At 39.6% G+C, this 25,770-nt stretch overlaps 1 protein-coding gene and 1 pseudogene across 5 annotated transcripts in view; both read left to right on the forward strand.

Moving 5' to 3' along the window:
* TTC39B (tetratricopeptide repeat domain 39B) overlaps positions 1-10,602 on the forward strand; it is a 132,920-nt gene extending 122,318 nt beyond the window's left edge. For all 5 annotated transcript variants that reach the window (XM_032307015.1, XM_032307019.1, XM_032307016.1 and 2 more), the window contains 3 exons: positions 5,515-5,632; positions 7,165-7,281; positions 10,406-10,602. In XM_032307015.1, coding sequence (XP_032162906.1) covers positions 5,515-5,632; positions 7,165-7,281; positions 10,406-10,496 — 326 coding nt within the window. In that variant the 3' untranslated portion in view covers positions 10,497-10,602. The remainder of the gene's footprint in view (positions 1-5,514; positions 5,633-7,164; positions 7,282-10,405) is intronic.
* A 4,902-nt stretch (positions 10,603-15,504) lies between these two features.
* Positions 15,505-21,834, forward strand: LOC116570251 (annotated as a pseudogene).
* The last annotated feature ends 3,936 nt before the right edge of the window (positions 21,835-25,770 follow it).

The raw sequence follows: 25,770 nt of genomic DNA on the forward strand, positions 1-25,770 counted from the left end.
TTCGGCTCAGGTCATGATCCCAGGTTCCTGGGATCGAGCCCCACATCGGGCTCTCTGCTCAGCAGGGAGCCTGCTTTCCTTCCTCTCTCTCTGCCTGCCTCTCTGCCTACTTGTGATCTCTGTCTGTCAAATAAATTAAAAAAAAAAAAAAGTCACCTGCAAAGGTCATCTGTTGATGGGGGATGAGCATTGTCCATCTCCCATATTAAAGGCAGCATTTTTATAAAAGAACCATGGTTCCCTTTCTCTCCTTTTCGCTCCCCCTTCCAGAAAAGTATTAAACCTCAGCCCCTGTGAACTGGGGCTTAGGTAGAGTAGCTAAAATATTGAGGTATTTATCTTCATGGACTGATAATTCTCTGTGATTTCTGGTCACCAGGGAAACAAGTGGATGAAAAATCTCAAGAAACTGAAATGAAAGAGAAATCCAAAGTTTGTACCATTTAACAGAGAACAAAGGATTATATGTATGAGTACAGACTTACAGACTCACTATATGGACAGTTTAGACTTTCTTTGTATGTTCTATATGTTCCATTACTGATATATTATCTACATAGTTTCTACATACAAAGTTGCATTAAGCTTCTTTATGATTCTTTTTACAATTAAATATTTTTAATTTTTAAAACTTATTTTATTTACTTATTTATTTTTTTTGTGGAACCCCATGTGGGGCTTGTACTCATGACCGTGAAACCAGGACCTGAGCTGAGATCAAGAGTTGGACGCTTAACCAACTGAGTCACCCAGGTGTCCCTCTTCTTAATTTTAATTGTAGTTAAAATTATATATAACACAAAATTTACCACATGATCCATTCTTAACTATACAGTTTGGTAATGTTAAATATATTCACACAGCTGTGTAACCAGTCTCCAGAACTTTGCCATACCCATTCAAAATAGCTCTCCATTTCCCTCTCCCCACTGCCTCTGGCAGCCATAGTTCTATTTTTTTGTTACTATGAACGTGACTACATTAGGTTGCTCATATGAGTGGAATCCTACATGATTTGTCCTTTTGGAACTGCTTATTTTGCTTTGCATAATGGCACCTCAGGGTATGGGGCCCCTGGATGACTCAGTGGGTTAAGTGTCTGCCTTCAGCTTAGGCCATGATCCTGGGGTCTTGGGATCGAGTCCATTGGGTTCCCTGCTCAGTGGGGAGTTTACTTCTCCCTCTTCCTCTGCTGCTCCCCCTGCTTGTGCTTTCCCTCTCTCTGTCAAATAAATAAAATCTTTTTAAAAAATGGCCTCAGGGTATATCCATGTTGTATGGATATACAACATAATATTTCATTGAATGTATAGATCATGTTTTTCTTTTCCTTTTACCCACTGTTGCACATTTGAGTTGCTTCCACTTTTTGGCTATTGCAAATAATACTTCTGTGAACATAGGTATGTAAATTTTTTTTTTGAGATTGTTCTCAGTTCTTTTGTTTATTTTTAAAGGTTTTGTTTATTTATTTAAAAGACAGAGAGTACAAGCAGGGGGAGGGGTAGAGGGAGAAGCAGACTACCCGCTGAGCAGGGAGCCTGACAATGCTGGACTCCATCCCAGGACCCCAGGAACATGCAGCTGCTGAAGGCAGATGTTTAACTGACTGGGCCAGCCAGGCGCCATGCTTTCGGTTCTGTGAGATATGTTCCCAGAAGTAGAACTGCTGGGTCATGTGGTGTTTCTCTTCTAAGTTTTTTGAGGAACTGCCATACTGTTTTCCATAGTGGCTGTACCATTTTATATTCCCTCCAGCAGTGCACAAGGTTCTAATTTCTCTATATCTCTACCAGTATTTGTAATATCCTAGGGGTTTTTTGGTTATTGTGGTTCGTTTGTTTTTGTAGTAGCCATTCTGATGGATGTGAGATGATCTTTACTATTTTCAGTGTGAAGTTACTTCAAAAAGGAAAAAAGATTTCAGTTTGATTTGAGTGTAAAGTCGACATAAAGTTACATCATTTTGAAATTTAGATGAAATGAAACTCCACAGAAGTTTACTTTAAAAAATGAGATTTCACAAAATTCACCTTTATAAAATTCATCTGGGCTTTTAAACAAATTTTAGTATTAATTTTTGTTCAACTACTTTGGCTACGTTTTATTAACTTGCTCATTTGAAAACTTGTAGATTTTCCGTACTAGAAATAGAATTATGATAGCTGAGAAAACGTTGTTCCTGCCAGTAGGGGAATTATCTATGATTAAAACCCACATATCCACAAACCAGATGGGAAAATGGATATGTTTTTTAATAAGTGGATAATAAAAACTGAGAGGTGAAGGAAAACCTCTTTTTATTAAATGAAAACATTGGTAGAGTACCCCCATCCCCCCGAAAAAACCTGGATCATCTTGTTCCTTGTGTTTTTCTACAACTCTAAGGGCTTTGGTTCAGTTGAATGAATTCTGACATTTGGATGTCTATCCTTTATAGTGTAGACTAATGTTTATCACCACCAGAGAGTGGGGCCTTTGTATATTAAGAAGTCCTGGGGGACCACTGGATTGTTCTCTATTTGAACAGGCTCTTCAGCCTTTACCTCGAAGTTTATTTTGTCCCATTATTGGTTGGGGGGAAAATGTAAAGTTGTAATATATGTATCAGACTATGGATATAGAGTGCAATAGAGGCTTAAAAAACAGACTGCTCTATCCAGTGGTCTGGAGACAGTATTCTTACTTCCTGAATTTTTAATGGGAAGGAAGCCATCTGCTTACTTCTTCTTTTAATGATCTATCGAGATGATCAGATTAGAGATATCTAAGGGGTGGGGGCAGGGCAAGCTCAGACAGACAGAAGCACTATACTTCATGTAATTGTTTTTGTGTGTGTTTCCTCTGGGTTAAAAAAATAATAATAATAAAAGTTTTCTGGGGCGCCTGGGTGGCTCAGTGGGTTAAAGCCTCTGCTTTCGGCTCAGGTCATGATCGTGGGGTCCTGGGATCGAGCCCCACATCAGGCTGTCTGCTCAGCAGGGAGCCTACTTCCTCCTCTCTTTTCCTGCCTGCCTCTCTGATGACTTATGATCTCTGTCTGTCAAATAAATAAATAAAATCTTTAAAAAAAAGTTTTCTGAAGATTTTGTACACAAAATTTATGATAATCTCTACCAGGTCCATTGTTCTATGCAGAAAAATGACCAGATCCCCATCTCTGCTCCCTCCCGCCCCTTAGTAATGACTTTTAGTAATTAAACTCTTATCTTTCAGAGCAAGGGGGGAAAAGTCCAAAACTGAAAAAATGAAATGAAGTTGTAACCCCGAGGTGATTCCAGCCTCTACCCTCTTTCCCCTAGCATCGGGAATTGAATGTATTTTCCCTTCTTCTCCCCTTGGCAAGTGTCTCTAAAGTAAAAGAAGGTAGAAGATACAGTTGGTGTTCTACTCTGACAATGCGATTATGAAAGGGCCTTTAGGGATACAAAAGGAAGGATACAGTTTAATAAGAGAAGAACACTTGGTGTGATATGCCTGGAGTCAGTGTCTGTCACTAATTCCGTTAGTGTTTCATTTGAAATCTAACTAAACTCAACATGTAGTCAGAAGTTGGTACAATAGATCTTCTCTGACTCTTCGTTGCAGTTAATTTGCTTTGTGAAATTCTATAGCAAACACAATCAGAGTTACATAAAAGGGAAAATGCTACTTTATGGCTTTTCACTTTCTAAATCTGTTTTTTAATTTTTCCTTTGTTGCATTGCAGCTAGTTTCTAAGAAGTTCAGTGTGGATATTTTTGTAGTTTGGGCTTCAAACTTTCTTTTTCCTCAGCCTACCCTCTGTTTTATTAAGTTAAGCAGATCTTTTGTGATGAAAATGTGCTTTGGCAGCATTGTTGTATAATTTTCTTGGAATGTAAAATGGAAATTGTGTGTTGAAATGTTCATCTGTGAACTCACCCAGGAGGTTGAGAATCATGATAAAGAATTCAGATTTTAAGGGAAAATAATCGTCTGACCGAGAATACTCTGTGGTCTGAGGAAATGATGATTTGGCTAAGGTTTGGAGGAAGGTGGTGTCTTCGGACCCATTTTCATATCCTTAACTCATGATCTAAATAAAAGCTAAGTGCAGATTTACTGGTACTTTAATTTTCCATAGTTAATGTCTGTTCCTTAGCAAAACCATCATTCACTGAGCACCAGAAGTTTATGGTAAGACAAATTGTCATAAAATGCTGATATAGAAATCAATAGAATGCACAAAAATGTTACTAAAAACTAGCATCCAGTACGGACCCTAAGGGTTTGGTTCTAGGCCTGGAAAGATTTTTCAGTGAACATCCATGATTAGAAACATAGATATATTTGGGGCGGGGGGCAGCAGGGCTGAAAAATGGTAACGTGATGTTGATGTCCATGATTTTTCCTGGTGAATGAGCTATCGGAGCTTGGAAGTGAGAGGTGAATATCAGCTGTTTTTAGCCCCTTAGGAGTAAAGTGATCCCCTTCCGTTGATTAAGTGGCATCATTAACCTCCCATAAACAAGCAGTTTACTAATACAAACACCGACATGTGTTAATAGTGATTTCTGAGGTTTGTACTAAAAGCAGGGGAATCTGATGGAAAATGAGGACTCCCAGGCCTCAGTGGTCTGGTTTACTACCCACCCCCCCGCCACCCCAACACCTTGTATTGTCACAGCCTGAAATGTATGAATTATCCGTCTGTCTTGGGAATGACTTAGTTTCAGTCACTTGTGAAAGCACCCAGATTCAAAAGTGGTAGATGGAAATGTCTACCTTTTTTAGGTTGATGTCACACAGGGTATGGTTCCTTTTGCTTAAATAGTCTATAGCCTTGGGCTGTAGAAGGCAGTGTCATTTTTGAAAAGGAAAACGTGCTGAAAGAAAACCCTTTCCATTAGCCTCAAGCACTTGCAGGTTTGTGAGGATTTTAGGTACCATGCATGTACTTGGGGAACCATTTTGTCTAATTTTATGACAGAATTTTTCCCCCCAAAAGAACAAAACCTGGGAGAATTGAAAAGTTGTAAAACAGAATGGTCTGGAGAGGGTATTCTTACTTCCTGAATTTTTAATGGGTAGGAAGCCATCTGCTTCTCCATATGGACGTGTTATCCTCTCCGGTGCGAAGCCAGCACAGTTAGACGCCAGAACCACAGGGGGAGGCCGCCTTCTTGCTCCTCATTGCTTTACCTCTTACAGAATTAATACAGCTCTTACTTTATTTAGAGTTCAGATTTCCTACTCTTACACCTAAGACCACCTAACTCGGAGACTGAACCCTGAGCACCTGAAGAACGATTTTCAAGTGGATAGAGTGGCAGCCCTTAGTCAAATGGTGTATGGAGGTAGAAAGCCGCCTCTTCTTTTGATTTAAAATATTTTCATTGTGTTTTCTTAAGGGAAGCCTAACAAATGCTAGAAATATTTTCCTTATTTCTCAGCGATCCCTCCAAAACCTCATAGCTATTCTTTGTCCCTCTTCCTTGGGATGTTTTAAAGTGATTTTCCTTTTGTGTGTGCTTTCTGTTTGCCTGGCTTTAGACATGAGCGACTACTCTGTGGATGACGAGTGTCTGGTAAAGCTGCTGAAAGGGTGTTGCCTGAAGAACCTGCAGCGGCCCTTGCAAGCTGAGCTGTGCTTCAATCACGTCATCCAAAGGTAAAGACAAACAGGAGGCCGAGCTGAGTGCAAACTGCGGTTCCCAGGGAACTGCTGTGAGAAAGTGATGTGTTCTCTCCCGCAGCGAGTGTCCCAGGGTTACCAGGAAGAGAATCCGGTAGCTCTCTCATTGTCCTTTCAGAGCAGACTCAGAGCCCAAGTAGAAGATGGCTTTATGCATTTCTACATAGCGTTTAAGGGGAATGCTAAGTTCCACAAAACCTAGGCACTAGCTTAGATGAGAATGTAGAGGACGGGTGAGGACTGGTGTCCTTATAAAGAGGAAAGGGACCATGTCTATTTCCCACATAGGTAATCTACTGTTGTTAGTAAACATGTTAAAGAAGTAGCCATTGATTAAAAAAAAAAGAAGTAGCCATTGAGTTTGGTTTTACTGGTGTTTCTGGAAGGATCAAAAGGATGACCCATTTGTGCTACGTGTTACATTTACTGAATCTACAGTGAATTGTTTGCTCATGTGTTTTGTGATTTTGGACCCTGAGCTCCCCTTCCTTGGGGTCTTATCTTGAGACATCTGTGAGGTTAGGCTGGAAGAAGAGTCTCTAAAGTGATTTTGCTTTTATTTCTGCCAGGTTTGTGTTAATAGCATTGCTGAGAGGTCCTTGGATCTTTTGGGCCATGTAAATTTGTAAATTTGAAATGCAAATTCATGTGAGGTCAGGTCTGTTGGTTATTAATTTCCCAAAGAATGTGTTTTTTTCCTTCCAACCTGGACCCAGATTGAGGAGCCAACTGCCCTTGTCTTCCTCCTATGCCAGGAAGTGGGTTTTTCCAATCCACCCTCCCCCTGATGGAGAATGGCCCCAGGTTTATATGGAGGTCTCAGGCTCTGCTCTTCTGTGGACTCAAGGCCTCCGCTGCATGGACACTGAGATAGAAAGCCCTGCTTGACTCAGGTCGAAGCAGATCCCAGGGCTGCTTTGACGTCATCCACACCCTTAGAGTTCTGCTTTTGTTTTCAGTTTGCGAGTTTTTCCTACATTCTTGTGAGCTGAATTATGCATTTGGAAGTGCATTATTTATATATTTTTTTTATTGCTTCTTGATACTTTATGGTCAGATTTCATACTATTGCTGAAAACAGAAGTGTCGACCACTTATTTATGGACTTTTTTTTAGCCTTATAAGACTTAACAGTATAAAGAAATACAGTGTTCTAATTTCTAAATGGAGTCATTTTCTGAACATATTCATTTTTTTTACGAGGATGACCTTGTCCTTTCCAGGGTTAATCTTTGAAGATCTTGCATGCATTCATCTTCCTAAGGGGTGTAAATAATGCTTAGGACTGGATTTAGATTAAAGAATAAAACAAAAGAGGAATATATTCAAAACAAACTATTTATTGCCATCGTTTATTAGATCCCTTGGCTCTATAATGACAGTTCTCTCTGGTGATAGGCTTAGTGGTGCACCTGTTTTCTGCAGAATGGAAAAAGTACATACTTAGAAAAAGAATTATTTGTTTCTTGTTATGTTAAGACTTAATTGCTTTCCTTTCACTCTTTTAGTGAAAAGCTACTGAAGTATGACCACTATCTAGTGCCATTTACTCTGTTTGAGTTGGCCTTTTTGTACAAAAGCCAAGGGGAAATTGACAAGGCCATAAAGACCCTAGAAACTGCAAGGTAAGTGATAATGGCAGCTTTTCCTGCTTGCTCTGAAATCAGGAACATCGACACTGGTATAACCACAGCAGTAATTTTATATACTTAGAAGTTAAAACATGAATGAAAAATGAATAATAATGTTATGCTCCTAACTTTTGCTCTAGTTGTGCTATTTCCAACCTTTTCAATGGCTGACAACCTGTGCCTGTTTACAAGTATTGTGATTGCTGGCATCGCTAGCCAGATTTTTAACCTGTTCTTTTCTGCATTGGGGTTAGCAGATGTTTTCTATAAAGGGCCAGATAGTAAGTATTTCTAGTTTTATAAGAATAAGGTCTCATTGCAACTTCTGATTGTACTGAAAGCAGCCACAGAAGACAATATGTAAATAAATGGTTGTCTCTGGACTTGGCCATTATTTGGGTCATAATTTGCTGACCCTTAGTGTCTTTAACCACATCTCTCATTTCCTTCAAGAGCCACTGATTTGAAGAAGCCCTCTGTGTATTTCTCTAGCTCTCTTTTCTTTCTGTCTAGTGTAGTAATTCTGAAGCATTTTTATTTTCTGCTAGACAATGGCTCTCTGACTGGTGATCATGGCTCACTGTGGTCTGTTTGCACTGAATACTTGTTACAGTAGAGAAAGAATGAGATAATAGCTTTAAGCCATAAATAGCTTAGTGATTCATTGGTTTGTTCATTTACTCAAAATCAGCAAGTATTCACTGAGCACTTATTATGTGCCAGACACTAGTAAAGGCCTTAGACAGACATCTATACATAAACAGGCAGCGTTTCCTCTTGCTTAGTTAGGGAGAGGTGTTGAATAAGTTGACAAGTAGGAGAACCAGCAATGGTATATGCTTTGCTGAGATTTCTAATATGATACAGAGTCCTTGGGTATTACCTTAGGATTGGGTTGAGTCTGGACGGTTTCCATGAGGAGATGATATTGTAGTTGAGATTTGCATATTTAAAGCCAGTCTTGAGATGATCAGTCACCAAAAGCCTGAGTGGGGAGCATTCCTGGCTGAAGTCACAGCTAGGAAACCTCTAAACTGGGCAGTTGAGCCGCTAGATAGTCCCTGATGCTCTTCACTGAATGGGTTTTACTTAGAAGAGCAGGTTCCAGGAAAGGAGAAAACATACTCTGTTTAGGACCATGGGATTTTGAGGTGCTTGTTGGGTGTCCATGTGGAGATGGGGACTTCGCAGTTAAATATACAAGCATGGGGTTCAGTGGGAACATCAAGGCTGAATGTGGAGATTTTGAAGTCACCTGCACAGAGACAGTGGTATTTAAAGTCATAATACTTGAAGTGATTCTGGGAAAATATTATAGCAATAGAAGGAGGTCCAGCCCAGAGCCTTGGGATATGCCATCCTTTTTTTTTTTTTTTTAAGATTTTATTTATTTATTTGACAGAGAGAGATCACAAGTAGGCAGAGAGGCAGGCAGAGAGCGAGAGGGAAGCAGGCTCCCCGCTGAGCAGAGAGCCCAATGCGAGACTCGATCCCAGGACCCTGAGATCATGACCTGAGCTGAAGGCAGCGGCTTAACCCATTGAGCCACCCAGGCGCCCCGGGATATGCCATCCTTTTAGAGTGAAACAATAAGATTAAGAAGAAGTAGCCAGCGAGTTAGGAAGACATCCAGGAAAGCAAAGTGAACAAAGTTTCAAAGAAAAGAGAGTGATCATTTGTGAGGATAGCTACAGAGAGGTCAAGCAAGGTGTGTCCAGAGAAAAGGCTGCTGAACTTGGCAGCGTGAAGATCCTCAGTGACTTTGACCCATGAGGGGGGAAAATGGAGTCAGCTACTTCATGCAACTTTTCAGGATGTTTTGCTGTGAATAAAGCCTAGTAATGGGAAAGAAACTTTAGGGTATCATGGAGTGGAGAGAGGAGGCTGCTGCTGATTTTTTTAAAGGGTGATATCACAGTGAGTCACTTTTAGAGCTAATTCTGTTCAGAGTGAGAATGACTCATATTTCAACTGACATGTATGTACCTTCAGATCTAGCTATTGGAAAATTAGGGGCTCTCATTACTGTTGTTTTCAGTATTCATTGTTTGGACCTACTTGATGTTATCTCAGCAATGTACAATAAAACGAGTTTATAATGATGAAAATAAAAGGCTGTAATTCACTACTAAAATGGAAGACCATCAGTGGTCAAAAGTCACCACTAACTCAAGCCAGTGCTAATGAAGCCACCATAAACAGACTTCCCGTAATTTCAAGTTGTTCAGTTGTCTGCCCCTTCCCTTATGCAGTCGGGGCTTCGCAAAATCATGAAAATTAGTGGCCAGGCATTTAGGAAAATACTCAGTTACAACCTTTGGTAACCCATATTGTGTATAATAACCCTCGTCAAGGTTACCAGTGAGTAGCTCTTAGACCTCTGTAAGATGAAGAGCTGTAGAAGGAAAGCATTGCCCTTGCAAAGAAAGGAGTTACTGTTGACCCACGGGCCAAGGCAGCATGTGAATGCAGGAGCCCAAAGTCAAAGCCATTCCATTCTGCTGATTCTTAACAATTCTAGTAGACAGAAGTGAACATGGATGATCTAAGTAAAATTTTTAATCTGTGATATCTATGGCCCCTTCTGACATTGTCCCACAACTGTTGGCCAAACCATTGATATTTGCTTGTTAGAATCGGAGTAAGTAATTTTGGTGTCACCACGTGATCCTACTTTCTTTGTTGCAGTTGTTTCATGAGGTTTCAGCATGATTTCTTTGTGTGGAGGGGGCGGTGATTGATCATGTTCATGTGAAGCTGCTTTAAAATTCCTGGTTTAGGAAAGGAAGTCAACTATTTAGGAAGAGTTTCCAAAATTTGTTGAAACCCTCTTCATAAGCTTGTGGCTGTGTTTGTGAATGGCTTGGTCATTAAATAGGAACTTGCTACTCAAAGTATGACTTTCAAATCCCTGCCAGGGAGCTTCTAGAAGTATAGAATATTGTCATCCTCCTTCACTCACAGGATCAGAATCTGGATTTTAACAAGATCTGCTGTTAGTGCATATTCACATTTGGAAGCAAATAAGGAATGAAGATGAGAAGAAGGGGAGGTGGTGGTGTTGCTCTTGGATACAAAGAGACTTTTGACATTACCATTTCATTGTTATTTTCTTTAGAAACAACTACAAAGATTACTCCATGGAGTCCAGGCTACACTTCCGAATTCAGGCAGCGCTTCACCTCTGGAAAACAACTTCCTCTGATTGATCAGAACATGAAGGATGGAATTTTCCCTCAATTAGCACCAACATTTGCTATAGATTAGACCTTGTATTAAAGTGGAAACTGGTCTTGTGAGTGAGAGACAAAAAACTAGTTTTACTGTCAATATTTTTTATCATCTACATGGTTTATGGTTGGTCTGCGTAAATGTTTTTTTTTCTTGTGAAACAATGTTCAATGTTCAGTACTATCTAGAAAATTCTTATATTTTGCCTCTCCAAAAAGATTTTCATATTAGATTTAAATTGGAGAGTGAAGAAGTCTTTTAAGGGACTCACAGGTACAACAAAGTCTGATTAGATTATTTATTTTTCTAATGTGGAAGTTAATGTTTAAGTAACAAATGGCTGATAAATTGAGCCACTTTTAGATTTGTTGGTTAGAGATATTTTGTTGTCTACTATTTAAATTTAAGAGGGGAAATAAAAATCACCTACATTCAAAATAGATTAACAATAAATAACTTGAAGTCTCCTGAGAGAGACAGGTAGTGGGTGTGAATAGGGACAGGATGATGTCCTTAACGGGTTGAAGAGGATCGTATCTAGAAAGATGGTGAAATGTTAGGTTTTGGGTTTTTTTTTAATTCCTCATGTAAGTTAAAGGTGGTGACATTTTTGAGCAACTCGACTTTTTTTTGAATGTACTGAAGTCTATTATAAAAACAAAACTCAAACTGTCTAAAGGGAAGAAAAAGTCCTATTTTAGAAATTATCCTCAACCTTAGCCATGAGAGTCTAAAATACCTACGTTGATTATTTTTTTTTATAGGAAGCAAAATTCCTGCTGCTTTAAATATGTAAAATATCAATAATTTTTATACTCATGATGTTGGTGAGTAAGATCTAATTTTCTAATCTCTCTATCTAGCACTGTGATGGTTCCTTGTAGATATCTGGACCGTGCTTCGTCCTTTATCTGGGAAACCCAATCAGGGAAGAATGTGGGGAGAGCCTGGCTCTGCTACTTCATAGCAGTTACTGGGGTGACCTTTAGAGAGCCCCCTGCTCTTTGCAGCAGCATATTGTCCTCATCTGTAGTTTTGTAACTGTGAGTCTGTGTATTAGGCATTGTCAGCAAAAGTGTCAAACTGTTTAACCCAAACTGGTACCACAAAGTGCATGTCTTATTCTACAATCCTGTCTACTCCCAGTTCTCCCATGTGTTGGAGTTAATGACAGGATTGCATCCAGGGTGAGGAAAAATAATTCTTGGATCCATAAATCAGGGTGTGGTCCTATTTCATTCCATTTTGAAGAGTAACTTATCACGGAAACTTATGCAGTTTAACAGAACAGCCCCAGATTGGGAGTCTGGAGCCAACCTCTGCTAGTCAGTAGTTCCTTGATGTGGTGTAAGATCCTCCATTATTTCTGGGACTCCATTCCCCTCCCATCGCCCCCCAGGGTGGGGGACAGGGGAGGAGACAACACACCGCTTGGTGCTTATGACGGATCAGTTAGATAATCCCTGTGATAGCTTTTGGTAAACTGTCAAAGGCTATGTGAATATATGAGTGCTGTAATAATTATGGTTTTTATGTGCTGATTACAATACCACTACAAAAATACTGGCTGAGTTGTGGTCTCTGATGTAAAATGACGGACGTGCACAAATTCCAACACTTCTAAACTTATTCTTGTGTTTGACACTAACAATAACCCAGATTATGAATTTACTCCTTACTCTTCATTACCTGCTTTGCGAGTCTGTACCTGGCAGATATTTTGGTCTTGTTTTCTTTAAGGTACTAATTCTTGACCAATACTGAGGATATGTTTCCAGTGGGAGATGATTAATACAACCTAAGTCAGAGAACTAGCCCTTCAGACAGCATGGGGGAGCTCTTACTATATGCTAATCATATGAATTACATAGCTTTTTTTTAGGTCCAGACAAGAGGAAATAAAATGAACCGTTATTAAATCACCAGTGGAAATATGTTTGATAATTATTTTGTATACAACTTGAAAAATAGTTTTAAAATGCCTTAGAAGAGCTTTGGTAGCATTGCTTTTTCAAAATGTAAAGACCCATGTTGTTTTTGTGAGAAGCTGCAGGTCAGAGCGAAAGTCAGTCAAAACTTCTCTTTCTGGTATAATTTGAAAACAATATGAGGTATAGTGATTATTTTTTTAAATTTTATTTTAACTCTGTGTTACCAAACAAATATAAAAGAAATTCCTATGTCTCATTAAACTTTTTCCTTTATTTTTTCTTACCTTGTTTTTCTTTTTATTTCCTATTCTTTGTATTTAAATTCAGTTAACCAACATAGAGAACATCATTAGTTTATATGTGGTTCAATAATTTATCAGTTGCATGTAACACCCACTGCCCATCACCCAGTTACCCCACCCCCTCATCCACCTCCCCTCCAGCAACCCTCAGTTTCTTTCCTGTAGTTAAGAATCTCTCATGGTTTGTCTTCGTCTCTCATTTCTTCCCAGTTTTCCCTCCCTTCCCCTTTGATCCTCTGTGCTGTTTCTTACCTTCCTCATGTGAGTGAAACCAGATGATAATCGTCTTTCTCTGATTGTCCTGTTCTCTTTGTAATTACCTGATAATATGGATAATCATCCATTGACTTTCAGTGTTTAATTGTTGTAAGATCATTAACACTACAAATATTTCTCTGTTTCCAGCCCTGTTCATGATACCCTGGTGGCACAAGTTTCATGTGGCATCATTTAATACTGCTTTTTTGGAGTTCCTTTGGATTCAGGGTGCTTTGTGAAGAATGAGTGCTGAAGTGACAATATTTTATCTAATGTTTTGAGGGGCATATGTGATGGGTTTGGGCTGCCAATGTGTCTGACAGTTTGTGCAATTTGTGTCATTTTTGGTAGAATTTTCTTTTCTTTCTTTCTTTTTTTTTTTTAAATAGAGAGCCGGGGTTCTGATTAGTGCTGTATAAATTTTAAGACTCAAGCAGAGGTTCTGCTTTGTAGGATCAGTGACAAGGAAGGCATGACTTCTGCTTGATAATTAATGGAAGGTTGACTACATCAACTCCTATATGGACATATATTTTAATGTTTCTGTGCTTCTCCTGGATACAAGAAGTTCTCAAGTCACATAGGAAAAAGAAGAGCACTGACTCTGTTTCCTCAACAAGTGGGTAGAAGCTATAGGGAGGTGAATTTCAAATTAGTGTCAAGGAAGATTTTTAATCATTGAAGCCGTCTAAGAGTATAGCTATCTCTTTGGCAAAGTAGGCAGGTTAGCAGAGCTATGGGACTGTCATTCCTACCTGGGCTGGGAACTTGTAGTTGAACTTTGAGGTCACTTTCTGAGTCTTTGATAAGGGCTTCAAATCAGTGGAATGTGTATAAAGGTTCCCCCCTTTTGAAGACAAGTTGAGTATTTCTTTTGAAGCTACTGTAAATGTAGTTACATTTTGATAGTTCCTAATAGTTCCTATGATCATTATGCTTCTATTTCTCATCCTTTCTTTATTTTACTTTTTTTTTTTTTTTAAGAGATCTTATTTATTTATTTGACAGAGTGAGAGTGAGGGCACAATTTGGGCAACAGAGGGAGAGGGAGAAGCAGGCTTTCTGCTGAGAAGGGAGCCCGATGAGGGGCTCAATCCCAGGAACCTGGGATCATGACCTCAGCCGGAAGGCAGCATCTTAACGCACTGAGCCCCCCAGGTACCCCTCATCCTTCCTTTAAAGTGACTGAAAAGAATAATTGGAAAGGTCTTTGTGACTAACTGGAAAAAAATTTTGGAATTACTCTGATTAATTCATTGACTTTTCTTTTTACATATTTCTATTTTTCTCCTATTCTCTCCATCCTTATAAATCATAAATTCAAAAGCACTTAGTTAAAATGAGTTAATGAAGACTCTAGTGATTGTTTAGATGCCCTAAGATTTTGTGATTCATAGGGCCTAGAAAGGATCTTGTGAAATTATCTCCTCCCCCCTGCCCCCAACCTCTGGATGGTTTTGTTTCCCCTCAGTCCTGTTCTGTCTGGTGTGGTGACCACTGGCCACTTGGCACTAGCACTTGAAACATGGCTAGTGGCATGTGTTGGAATGATGCCAAGTGTGAGGGAGTGCTCTTTTATATGTGCTGCAGTTTTGTTCAAAGGAAAAAACCTCCCAAAAGCATGCTTCCTGGAGTTTGGGCTTTTACTTGATGTTGTTGTATATAGTTGTATTTTCACTTCTGGTTCAAATATGTGTCTGTGAGGTTTGCTTTTTCTGTTCAAGTGCCCATAAACTTTCATTTCTTCATTTTATTCTGCAGATGATCAAGGTCATCTTTGGTCTTTCTCCACTCTCCCAGAGCTCCTTAAATACTAGACTGTGACTTTATTTTTAACATTATTATTTTAATCTGATTTTACAAAGGTTCCTTGCTTTTTCAGAAGCAGCAGCACAAACTACTAGAGTTGTAGAGTCACTCACCTTTGAGATGTTAGTAGGTTTTATGATTAAAATTATACGTATACACACACACACACACACACACACACACACACACACACACACATATATATATATATATATTTTTTTTTTTTTAAAGTAGGCTCCACACCCAGCGTGAGGCCCAACTTGGGGTTTGAACTCATGATCCTGAGATTAAGACCTGAGATGAAATTAAGAGCCAGGTGCTTAACTGACGGAGCTACCCAGGCACCCCTAAAATAATATTTTCAAGGTTAACATTATTCTGAAGAATTTGGTGTGCAGTGTTTCAGCATTGACTCAGCTATGCCAATATGACTATTTAAGGAATATTAGGCACTAGTTACCCACTTATAATTTGGCAGATAGTTTATTTAAAGTTACATACTTTAAGCCTTTTGCTGCCTATTATTAATTTTTTTTTAAAGATTTTATTTATTTATTTGACAGAGAGAGATGACAAGCAGGCAGAGAGGCAGGCACAGAGAGAGGAGGAAGCAGGCTCCCTGCTGAGCAGAGAGCCCGATGCGGGGCTCGGTCCCAGGACCCTGAGATCATGACCTGAGCCGAAGGCAGCGGCTCAACCTACTGAGCCACCCAAGCGCCCCTATTATTAATATTTTTAATATGTATGATATACTTGAGTGATATGTATTCATGTAATTGACGTATTTTTAATCTCCATAGACATGTCTATATCAGATAGGTAGGTAGATAGAAAATAACTTATAAATATGAAACAGACAGTGTTTTATCCTGTTCTTCCAGAAAGAGTGCTGTATTTTCTCCAGATTGTCTCCGCTCCGGCAGACCAGTTATTTATATGTTTTTCTTTACGTTTTAAAGTGCTTGTTTGAAACCCTGTTCCCACTTGCCATTGTTGATAGCTTTGTCTTTTTTGTATCTGCTGTCATATTTAGTTATTTCAGATTGTTGAATTTATCATGAGAGTGAATACCTTCTCTGTTGAGCAGTTGTTATCTGATTTTGATGGCATGGAAGTCCATTCCAATCTGTTTATGACTTGAAAACTGCAGAAAGAAATGACACAAGAACTAGTTAGTAGATTCAGAAGGCTGAGCAGGTTCTTGGCCTGACTTATCCCAAAGGGCTGGGTAGATCTGGCTTTGGTGGAAGTCTAACCCCCATTCTGTCCAGTGTATAAATGTATCAGGCAGTAATACTGTAACCTGACCGTGCATGGAAAAATCCAAGCAGCCGCCTCACTGTATTTAATAAAGAATGCATACAGATGCCTACAGGTCAGCTGTTTAATAGGAAATCTCAAGGTTCTTTGAAGTATAATGCTAAGCTTTATAAAGTAAAACTTGTATGTTAATACACAATACACCTTGTATGTTAATCCAGTCAGTAGCTCTTAGAAACACACAGTTAAAGTGGTGAATGTCAGGGATGCTGGCATATCCTAGTGGGAGCTTTGGTTTTATTGCTACTTAATATTTTCTAGGAAACTTGTTTTAATTATAGGTAGTCTGTTAGATACTATTTAGGAAAAAAAAAGTTGGTCTCAGTATAACTAACCAAACTGATAGGCAGAGAAATTGGATACAATGAAATGTTTAAGAATATTGCTTATCATTTCAGTTTTAAAGGAATTCTGTTTTTTTGAAATGCTGGAAAGTCTTCCTCAATTTGAAGGGATGACACTCTCTGCTTGGGAAATCATACAGACATTTTAATTCCTTCTTGTCTTTATTGAAACCAAGTGTCCAGGTTAGTAAATGAGTTGAAACAATATTCATTTATTACTTTGCCTTTTATCTGAAATGATTTGATTCTTCATAGTAGACAGTTGCTTTCTGTACAGTGATTTGTTTTTTAAGAAAATACTTTACATGAAAAGAGAGATTATGGTAAATGTAAATCTTAGACTATTGATTTAATGGTTGAAGAAAACAGTACTGTTGGGTACTTTGATTTGGAAAAGAAGAACACATGTGTTCCACTGATATGTGCTGTCTAGAAAAATAACTTCATTCTGAACCAGTATGTCACATTCTCATGTTGTCTTAGGGGAAAACTTTATAAGTAGGTAGTTTATTATATATTCTTTTCTCCCCTTTGCTAACTGTTGACATCCAAACACCTGAATACCAGCTGAGGCATTTATATGCTAGTATTTTTAGTATTTATTTGCAAATATTCATAGAACTCTTGAATTTTTGATGCAAGTTGCTAAATCAGATGTAAAGGTAAAATATATATTTAATAAGCGAGAAGTATTATTTTATTACTGAAATTTATTTCTAAAGCAAATTTATTTTGTAGGTATTTCACTTGGGAAATTTTGCTTTGCCTTAAAACACAAACAAAGTAAACCTGTCTTGTGATCTGCTTGCCTAAACGTTCCTTGCCGTGTAAGTGGATTTTGAAATTCTTTGAAAATGTGTATTTTTCACTTTCATTTGGATTAAACAAAAATAGAGGTCACAGACTTTGTAAATCAGTGCGTGGTTTCTTGTTGAATCATCAAAGCTACCTATATGTACTTTATAATTCAATGTTTCATTAGTAAAAAATTGCCAACATTTTCTCTCCCTCTTTCTCATCTCCTTACACTTGAACTTAGTTTCCTATCTTTCCCATTCCCAGTGGTCACAGTTTTACAGAGCAAGACATTTTTAGAAATTAAAGATGTGTGAGTTCTATGTAAGAAGAATGTGTTAGTAGCATCCATCTGCTGATTAAATAGGCATTGGATCTGCCACCAGAAAGTGAAATAGATTGTAGCTACAAAAGCATTTTATCAATATAAGTCGGGGAAAAAAGACGAAAACTGTGAACTTCTGATATTTTTAATATAAAAACTGTGTTCCCAATGAGTATTTGCTCTCTGATTTTGTGTTAATGTTATCACCTATGATTTGTACGCTAATGCTGGTACGACATCCACATTCTCAACATGAAGACAACAGTTCCTATAGCATATTTTTAACATTAAGACATTTTTGAAAACAGATGTCATCTTAGAAGTTGTATTTTTAAGTGCAAATAAATCATCCCAACTTGAAGTCAACATGCTTTCTTTTTCATTCTTCAGTATTACATAATACTCTGTGTTATTAGATGCATGTTTAAGTTTCCAGGTAGTCTTAGAATTTTATATTCTCACATTGCCATAACTTGTTTACCTACAATATGCAATTGAATTGTTAGATGTTATTGAAGTAAATTCCACTTGATGAAATTAGTCTTACTGTGGTTGGTCTACACCAACACAACATCTGTTTTGCCTGTCTTTAATTGTAGTGTGGTATACACTTACCTTTTTGTTTCCTGGTAAGATTTTTTAAAACCTTTGCAGGTTTAAAAGATCTCTCTTTATGCCATGTTCTTGACTGAGCAGAAGGCACAAAGAGATAAATGGGATGGCCCAGTTTTCTTGAGGGAGGATTACCATCTCTTTCATCTTTTTATACGCTATTTCTTAGTTCAGAGGTTTAGATTAGGTGCTAATATGTCCAGTTTAAGGAAGACTCTTTAGCATTCAGTGTAATACAGTAGGAAAAGATTGGCCTCTGGGAATCAGGAAGACTGTATGTGAGCCTGGACTTGCTAGGTAGTGGCATGGGATCCTCTTCCCCAGCAACTTAACTCCTCTGAAATTTGCCTAACCCCTCTGTAGAATGGGGACAATTTCACTACCTCGTTCAGCTGCAGGGAGGATCAAATGAGGAGGATGTAAGAGCCACCAATGGGTAACCTAGTATAAATGCTTTCTTCTACTCCCTTAGATGAGTTAGGGTAAGCTAACATCTGTCATAAAGCAGGTATTCCTGCCAGTGGGTGACTTTTCATGTTGTGCTTCAGCAACCCAAGTTCTTTGTCTTGTGGCTCTGGTGTCTTCAGTGCATGGGTTTTGAGGTCACTTAGCATCAAGCTGCCAGAGGCACAGAGGATTGTGTGAAGGAGATGGTGTGTATCATGTGTTCACATTCCATTGGCTAGAGCTCAGGCATCTCGCTTCACCTAATGATGAAGGAGGCAGAGAGATGGAGTCTGGGCTCAGGTGCCTCAATTCTTTACTCATTTTTAAATTTCATTGCCTCTTTATTTAGTGGTAAGAGTTCTTTATTTATCCTGGATGCAAGACCTTGTTTTGTTGGGCTTCACTTTATTGTACATCACAGATACTATGTTTTTTTTTTTTTTTTTAACTAATTGAAGGTTTGAGCAATACTGCATTGAATAAATCTATCGTTGCCATTTTTCTGACACTATTTGCTCACTTTGTGTCTTTGTGTCACATTTTGGTGCCTCAGTATTTCAAACTTTTTCGTTCTTATTGTTTGTCATGTGATCTATAATCAGTAATCTTTAATGTTACTATTGTAATTGTTTAGGGGTACCACAATCCCCCCCTAAGATAACAGACTTAATAAATGTTGTGTATACTCCGACTGCTCCACCTACCAGCCGTTCCCCATCTCTTTCCCTCTCCTCAGGCCTCCCTATTACCTGTTACACCATAATGTTGAAATGAGGCCAATTAATAACCTTACAAAGGCCTCTAAGTGTTCAAATAAAAGGGAGAGTCACACATCTCTTACTTGAAGTGAAAAGCTAGAAATGATTAAGCTTAGTGAGGGAGGCATGTTGAAAGCCGAGATAGGCTGGAAGCTAGGCCTCTTGTGCCAAACAGTTAGCCAAGTTGTGAAGGCAGAGGAGACGTTCTTGAAGGAAATTAAAAGTGCTTCTCCAGAGAACACACAAATGACAAACTGAAACAGCCCTGCTGCTGAGATGGAGAAGGTTTTAGTGGTCTGGATTGAAGATCAAGCCAGCCTCAATGTTCCCTTCCACCAAAGCCTAATACAGAGCAAGGCCTTAACTCTCTTCAATTCTGTGAAGCTGAGAGAGGTTAGGGAGCTGCAGAAGGAAAGTTGGAAGCTGGCAGAGGCTGATTCATGAGGTCAAAGGAAAGAAGCTGTCTCCATGACAGAAAAGGAGGTTGAAGGAAAGAAGCTGTCTCCATGACAGAAAAATGCAAAATGAAGCAGCAAGTGCTGATGTAGAAACTGCCGCAAATTCTCCAGAAGGTCTGGCTAAGATCATTCATAAAGGTGGCTCCACTAAACCATAGATTTTCAGTGTAGACCAAACAGCCTTCTGTTGGAAGAAGATGCCATCTAAGATTTTCATAGCTGGCGAGGAGAAGTCAATGCCTGGCTTCAAAGTTTCAGAGGACAGACTGACTCTCTTAGTGGGGCTAATGCAGCTGATGACTTTACATCGAAGTCGATGCTCATTTACCATTCTGAAAACCCTAGGGCCCTTAAGAATTATGCTAAATCGACCGTGCCCGTGCTCTGTAAATGGAACAACAAAGTCTGGGTGGCAGCACATCTGTTCATAACATGCTTTACTGAATATTGTCAGCCTGCTGTTGAGACCTGCTGCTCAGGAAAAAAAGATTCCTTTCAAGATATTACTGCTTGTTAACAGTCTACCTGGTCACCCAAGAGCTCTGATGGAGAGGGACAATGAGTTCAATATTGTTTTCCTGTCTACTAATACAGCATCCTCTCTGTAGCCTATAGATGAAGGAATCGTTTTGACTTTCAAATCTTATATTTAAAACAGATATTTTGTAAAAGGGCTATAGGTGCCACAGACAGTGATTCTGCTGATGGATCTAGGAGAGTAAATTGAAAACTTAGGAAGGAGTCACCCTTCTAAATGCCATTAAGAGCATTCATAATTCATGGAAAGACATAAAAATATCAATGTGAACAAGAGTTTGGAAGAAGTGGATTCCAACTCTCATGGATGACTTTGAGGGGCCCACGATTTCAGAAAAGGAAGTTAACCACAGATATGGTAGAAATAACAAGGGGACTTGAATAATTAGAAATGGGGCCTGAAGATGTGATGGAATTGATGCAATTTCATGATAATTTTTTTTTTTTTAAGAGAGAGAGATGGAGGAGTGCCTGGGTGGCTCAGTTGGATCCTGGGGTCCTAGGATCGAGCCCCAGTCAGGTTCCCTGCTCAGCAAGGAGTCTGCTTCTCCCTTTCTCCCTCCCCTCATGTATGCACGTGCACATGCTTTCTCTTTCTCTCTCTCTCTCAAATAAAAAGAGAGAGATGGAGGGGGCAGTGAAGTGGCAGAGGGAAAGAGAGAATCTCAAGCAGGTTCCACACCCAGCAGATAAGCCTGACGCAGGGCTCCTCACCACCCCGAGATCAGGACCTGAGTTGCAATTAAGAGTCGGAGGCTTGGGACACCTGGGTGGCTCAATTGGTTAAGTTCCTGCCTTTGGTTCAGGTCATGATCCCAGGGTCCTGGGATCGAGTCCCATATTGGGCTCCTTGCTCAGCGGGGAGCCTGCTTCTCTCTCTGCCTCTGCCTGCCTCTCTGCCTGCTTGTGCTCTCTCTCTCTCTCTGATAAATAAATAAAATCTTAAAAAAAAAAAAAAAGAGTTGAAGGCCTAACAAACAGCCATTCAGGCTCTCCCTGTCCCCATGATAAAATTATAATAGTTGAGGATTTTTTCTTATGGAGGACCAAAGAAAGTGGTTCCTTAAGATGGAAACTACTCCTGGTGATGCGTCAGTGAAGATTGTTAAAATGACAAGAAAGTATTGAGAATATTACATAAACTTAGTTGGGAAGGCAACAGCAAGTTTCAAGGATTATTTCCATTTTTGAAAAGTTTTACCTGACTAAAATGCTATCAAACAGCACTGCGTGCTACAGAGAAATTTTTCATGAGAGGAAGAGTCAACCCATGAGGTAGACTTCACTGTTGTCTTATTTGAAGAAACTGCCACAGCCACCCCAGCCATCAGCAGCCACCACCCTGTCAACATGGAGGCAATACCCTCCATCAGCAAGATTACGTCTCTAAAAGCTCAGAAGAGGGTTAGCATTTTTCAGCAATCAAGTATGTATATATTTTTTAATCAAGTATATTTTAACTAAGGTGTGTACATTGCTTTTCTTAGACATAATGCTGTTGTACACATAATAGACTACAGTACAGTGTAAACATAACTTTTATATCCCCTGGAAACCAAAAACTCATTTAACTTGCCCTATTGACATCTCTTGGTTTGGAACTGGATCTGCAAGGTCTACCTGTATATGGTTTGCAAGTATTTTCTCCCATTCCAGGAGTTGTCTTTTCTTTCTTTCTTTCTTTCTTTCTTTCTTTCTTTCTTTTCTTTTCTTTTCTTTTCTTTTCTTTTCTTTTCTTTTCTTTTCTTTTTTGATAGCGTCCTTTGACATGCATTTCTTTACTCTTTTCTCTCTCTCTTTTTTTTGGTGGGGGGCTGCTTCTGATTTTGGTGTCCTAAGAAACCACTGCCTAATTCCAGGTCACACAGACTTACTCTTATGTTTTCTTCTAGTCATTTTATAATTGGAGCTCTTGTATTTAGATCTTGGATCCATTTTGAGTTAATTTCTTGTGTATGATGTGAAGTTGAGGTTCTCCTTCATTCTTCTGCACGTGAGCGTCCATCACCGTTTGCTCAAAAGCACACTGGCTTTTGTAGCTTTCACCCAGATCTTTCATCTGCATCATTTCCATTCCTCTTTCATTTTTCTAAACACATCACATAGATACGCCCAGCTTCAAGGGGACAGGGAAGTACATTTCTACCACATGTGTCCGTAGTTTTAAATTTCTGTGTTACATTTCGAGCCACAGGAGATGACTGGGTTTTTCAGTGTAAGTCCTTGTGAGGGGGAAGGAGGGTTTATTGTTCTACCTTGGGAGAGGTTCTGACCCTCCCTTCACATAACTGTGACCAGGGGAACAGTTTCATTTGGAACAAATGGGGATGCTGTAAGTTTATCCCTCTTGACTAATGAGAGGGATAGTTAAGGGGAAGGCATCATTACGAAGTTAGACTTACTTGACTTTGTCTATCTCAAATATGGTCTGCAAGTTTGAATCTAATTCCGGTTTAGGTTATTTGAAAATTGATCTACAAGGATGTGTTCCCTGATTGTACTTCTGTTTGTCAAATAATTTACTGAGACCCTGCTATTCCCTTTAGTCACTGCTCTAGGCACTTGAGAAATATTAGTGAATAAAACAGATTTCTGCCTTCATGAAGATTATATTCCAGTGCAATGAGGCAAACAATCAGTAAATGTGATAACTAAGTTATATAATATGGGGGTTGACAATTTAAAGCCTACAGGCCAGCTGTCTGGTTTTTTTTTTTAATTAAAAAAATTTTTTTTGAGATTTTATTTCTTTATTTGACAGAGGCCACAAGTAGGCAGAGAGACAGACAGAGAGAGAGGGGGAAGCAGGCTCCCTGCTGAACAGAGATCCTGATACGGGGCTTGATCCCAGGACCCTGGTATCATAACCTGAGCCGAAGGCAGAGGCCTTAACCCACTGAGCCACCCAGGTGCCCCTGCTGTCTGTTTTTGTAAATAAAGTGTTAATAGAACATAGCCGTGCCCGTTCACGTATGTATTACCTATGGCTGCTTTGCCACCACAATGACAGACTTCAGTAGAGCGCTCCCTTGACTTAAAATGGGATTACACTCAATAAACCCATTATAAGTGGAAAATACCCTAAGTCAAAACTGCATACAATACACCAAACTTGCCAAACATCCTAGCTTAGTCTAGCCCACCTTAAACACGCTAGGAGCACTTGCATTAGCCTACAGTTGGACAAAGTCATCTCACACAGAGCCCATTTTCTAATAAAGTATCGAAGAGTTCACGTAATGCATACTGAGAGCGGAAAACAATGGCCGTATGGGTACCAAATGGCGGTGAGCTATCGGTTGTTGACCTGCACGATCACGTGGCTGACAGGGAGCTGTGGCTCGCTGCCACTTCCCAGCATCGCAAGAAAGAATCATGCTGCATTACTGCTAGTCTGGGAGAGATCAAAATTCAAAATTCCAAGTACAGTTTGCACTGAAGTCTCATTGCTTTCGTACCATTGTAAACAAAAAAAATTGTAAATCGAAATTTCGTTAAGTTGGGGACCATCTGTAGTTGCAAGACAGATCTTTAGGCCCACAGACTTAAAATACTTACTATCTGGCCTTCAAGAAAACATTTGCTGACCCTCTATATAGTATGTAGAACGTGATGTGTGCAGTGAAGAAAAGAGAAAATAGAGCCAAGTAAGGGGAACTGGGAGTGTTGAGGAAGGGAGGAGGGTCAGTTGCAACTTGAAAGGAGATGGTTAGAGCCGGCCCCATTGAGAAGGTGAAATTAGAACAAAGCCTTGGGGAAGAGGAAGGAGCTAACTAGATATCTGGGGGAAGGGCATTTCAGGCAGAAACAAAAGCAGTGGAAAGGCCTTAAGAAAGGAGTGTGCCAAATGCAGTCCAAGAACAGTGAGCAGACAGTGCAGCTGAGCCAACGAGTGAGGAGATTACAGTAGGAGACAGGTGGGTGGGTGTCTAGGACTGTGTGGGGGCTATTTTCTTCTATTTGCAAGCTAATAGATTCAGCCTGCACAGTTTTGTGGATTCTGTCAGAAGGCACGAGGCTCCTGAGTCAAAGACCAAAACCCTTATTATTCATGGCACAACCAGAAGCAGGACAGCAGTGTATTTCCCTCAGTTCCCCTTTCCTCCAAGTCCCAGGGAGGCAATGCGAGGCCCCCAGAAGGACGCAATACAGCAGAGTCTCTTATAATGGTTGCAAGCAAACCTACCTAGCCTTTGCATGGAGGAGACATGCTCTTTGTCACACTGGATAGCAAGCAAACTGCTCTCAGCTCTGGAAGGAGATGCTCTGTTTTCCAAAGCTGCTTGCCACCCAAACATTTCTGAAAAGATTGCCTGGAATGAAGTGTTTCTTCTTGCAAGATGTGCAGAAAAGCAAGAGATTCATGGGGAATTTTCTCCCACTGGTAGGTTTATAAGGTACCTTTGTGAGGTAATGGGGCCATTTAAAGAATCTTGGCTTTTATCCTGACTGAAATGCGGGGCCACTGCAGAGTTTTTGGCAAAGGAGTACTGTGAGCTGACTTACAATTTGAAAAGAGTACTCTGGCTGCCATTTTGAGAATAGGGCGAGGTGGGTAAGGGCAGAAGCAGAGAGATGGGGGGCCATTGCAGTGATGCAGACAAGAGGTAATGGTGGCACCATGACAGCAACTTCTTGCAAAGGCAAGGGAAAGAAAAGCAAAAATGAACTATTGGGACTTCATCAGGATAAAAACTTTTGTACAGCAAAGGAAACAAAGAGAAAACCTACGGAATGGGAGAAGATATTAGCAAATGACTCTGAAATCTATAAAGAACTTATCAAACTCAACACCCCAAAACCAAAAGGTCTAGTCAAGAAATGGGCAGAAGACATAAACAGACATTTTGCCAAAGGAGACATACAAATGGCCAACAGACACATGAAAATATGCTCACGATTAACCAGCATTAGGGAGATCTGCCACAAATCAAAACCTCCCAGACCAGTCAGAATGGCTAAAATTAACAACTCAGGAAACAACAGATGTTGGCAAGGATGCAGAGAAAGGGGAACCCTCTTGCGCTGTTGGTGGGAAGGCAAACTGGTGCAGCCACTCTGGGAAAAAATATGGAGGCTCCTCAAAAAGTTAAAAATAGAACTGCTCTAAGACCCAGCAATTGCACTACTGGATATTTATCCAAAGGATACAAGCATAGTGTTTCAAAGGGGCTCCTGCACCCCAATTTTTATAGCAGCAATGTCCACAATAGCCAAACTATGGAAAGAGCCCAAATGTCCATTGACAGATGATGGATAAAGAAAACACACACACACACACACACACACACACACACACACACACAGGAATGTTACTCAGCCATCAATAGGAATAAACTCTCTTCACTTGCAATGG

This window comes from Mustela erminea, chromosome 12 (assembly GCF_009829155.1).
Source record: "Mustela erminea isolate mMusErm1 chromosome 12, mMusErm1.Pri, whole genome shotgun sequence".
In the NCBI taxonomy this organism is placed as follows: domain Eukaryota; kingdom Metazoa; phylum Chordata; class Mammalia; order Carnivora; family Mustelidae; genus Mustela; species Mustela erminea.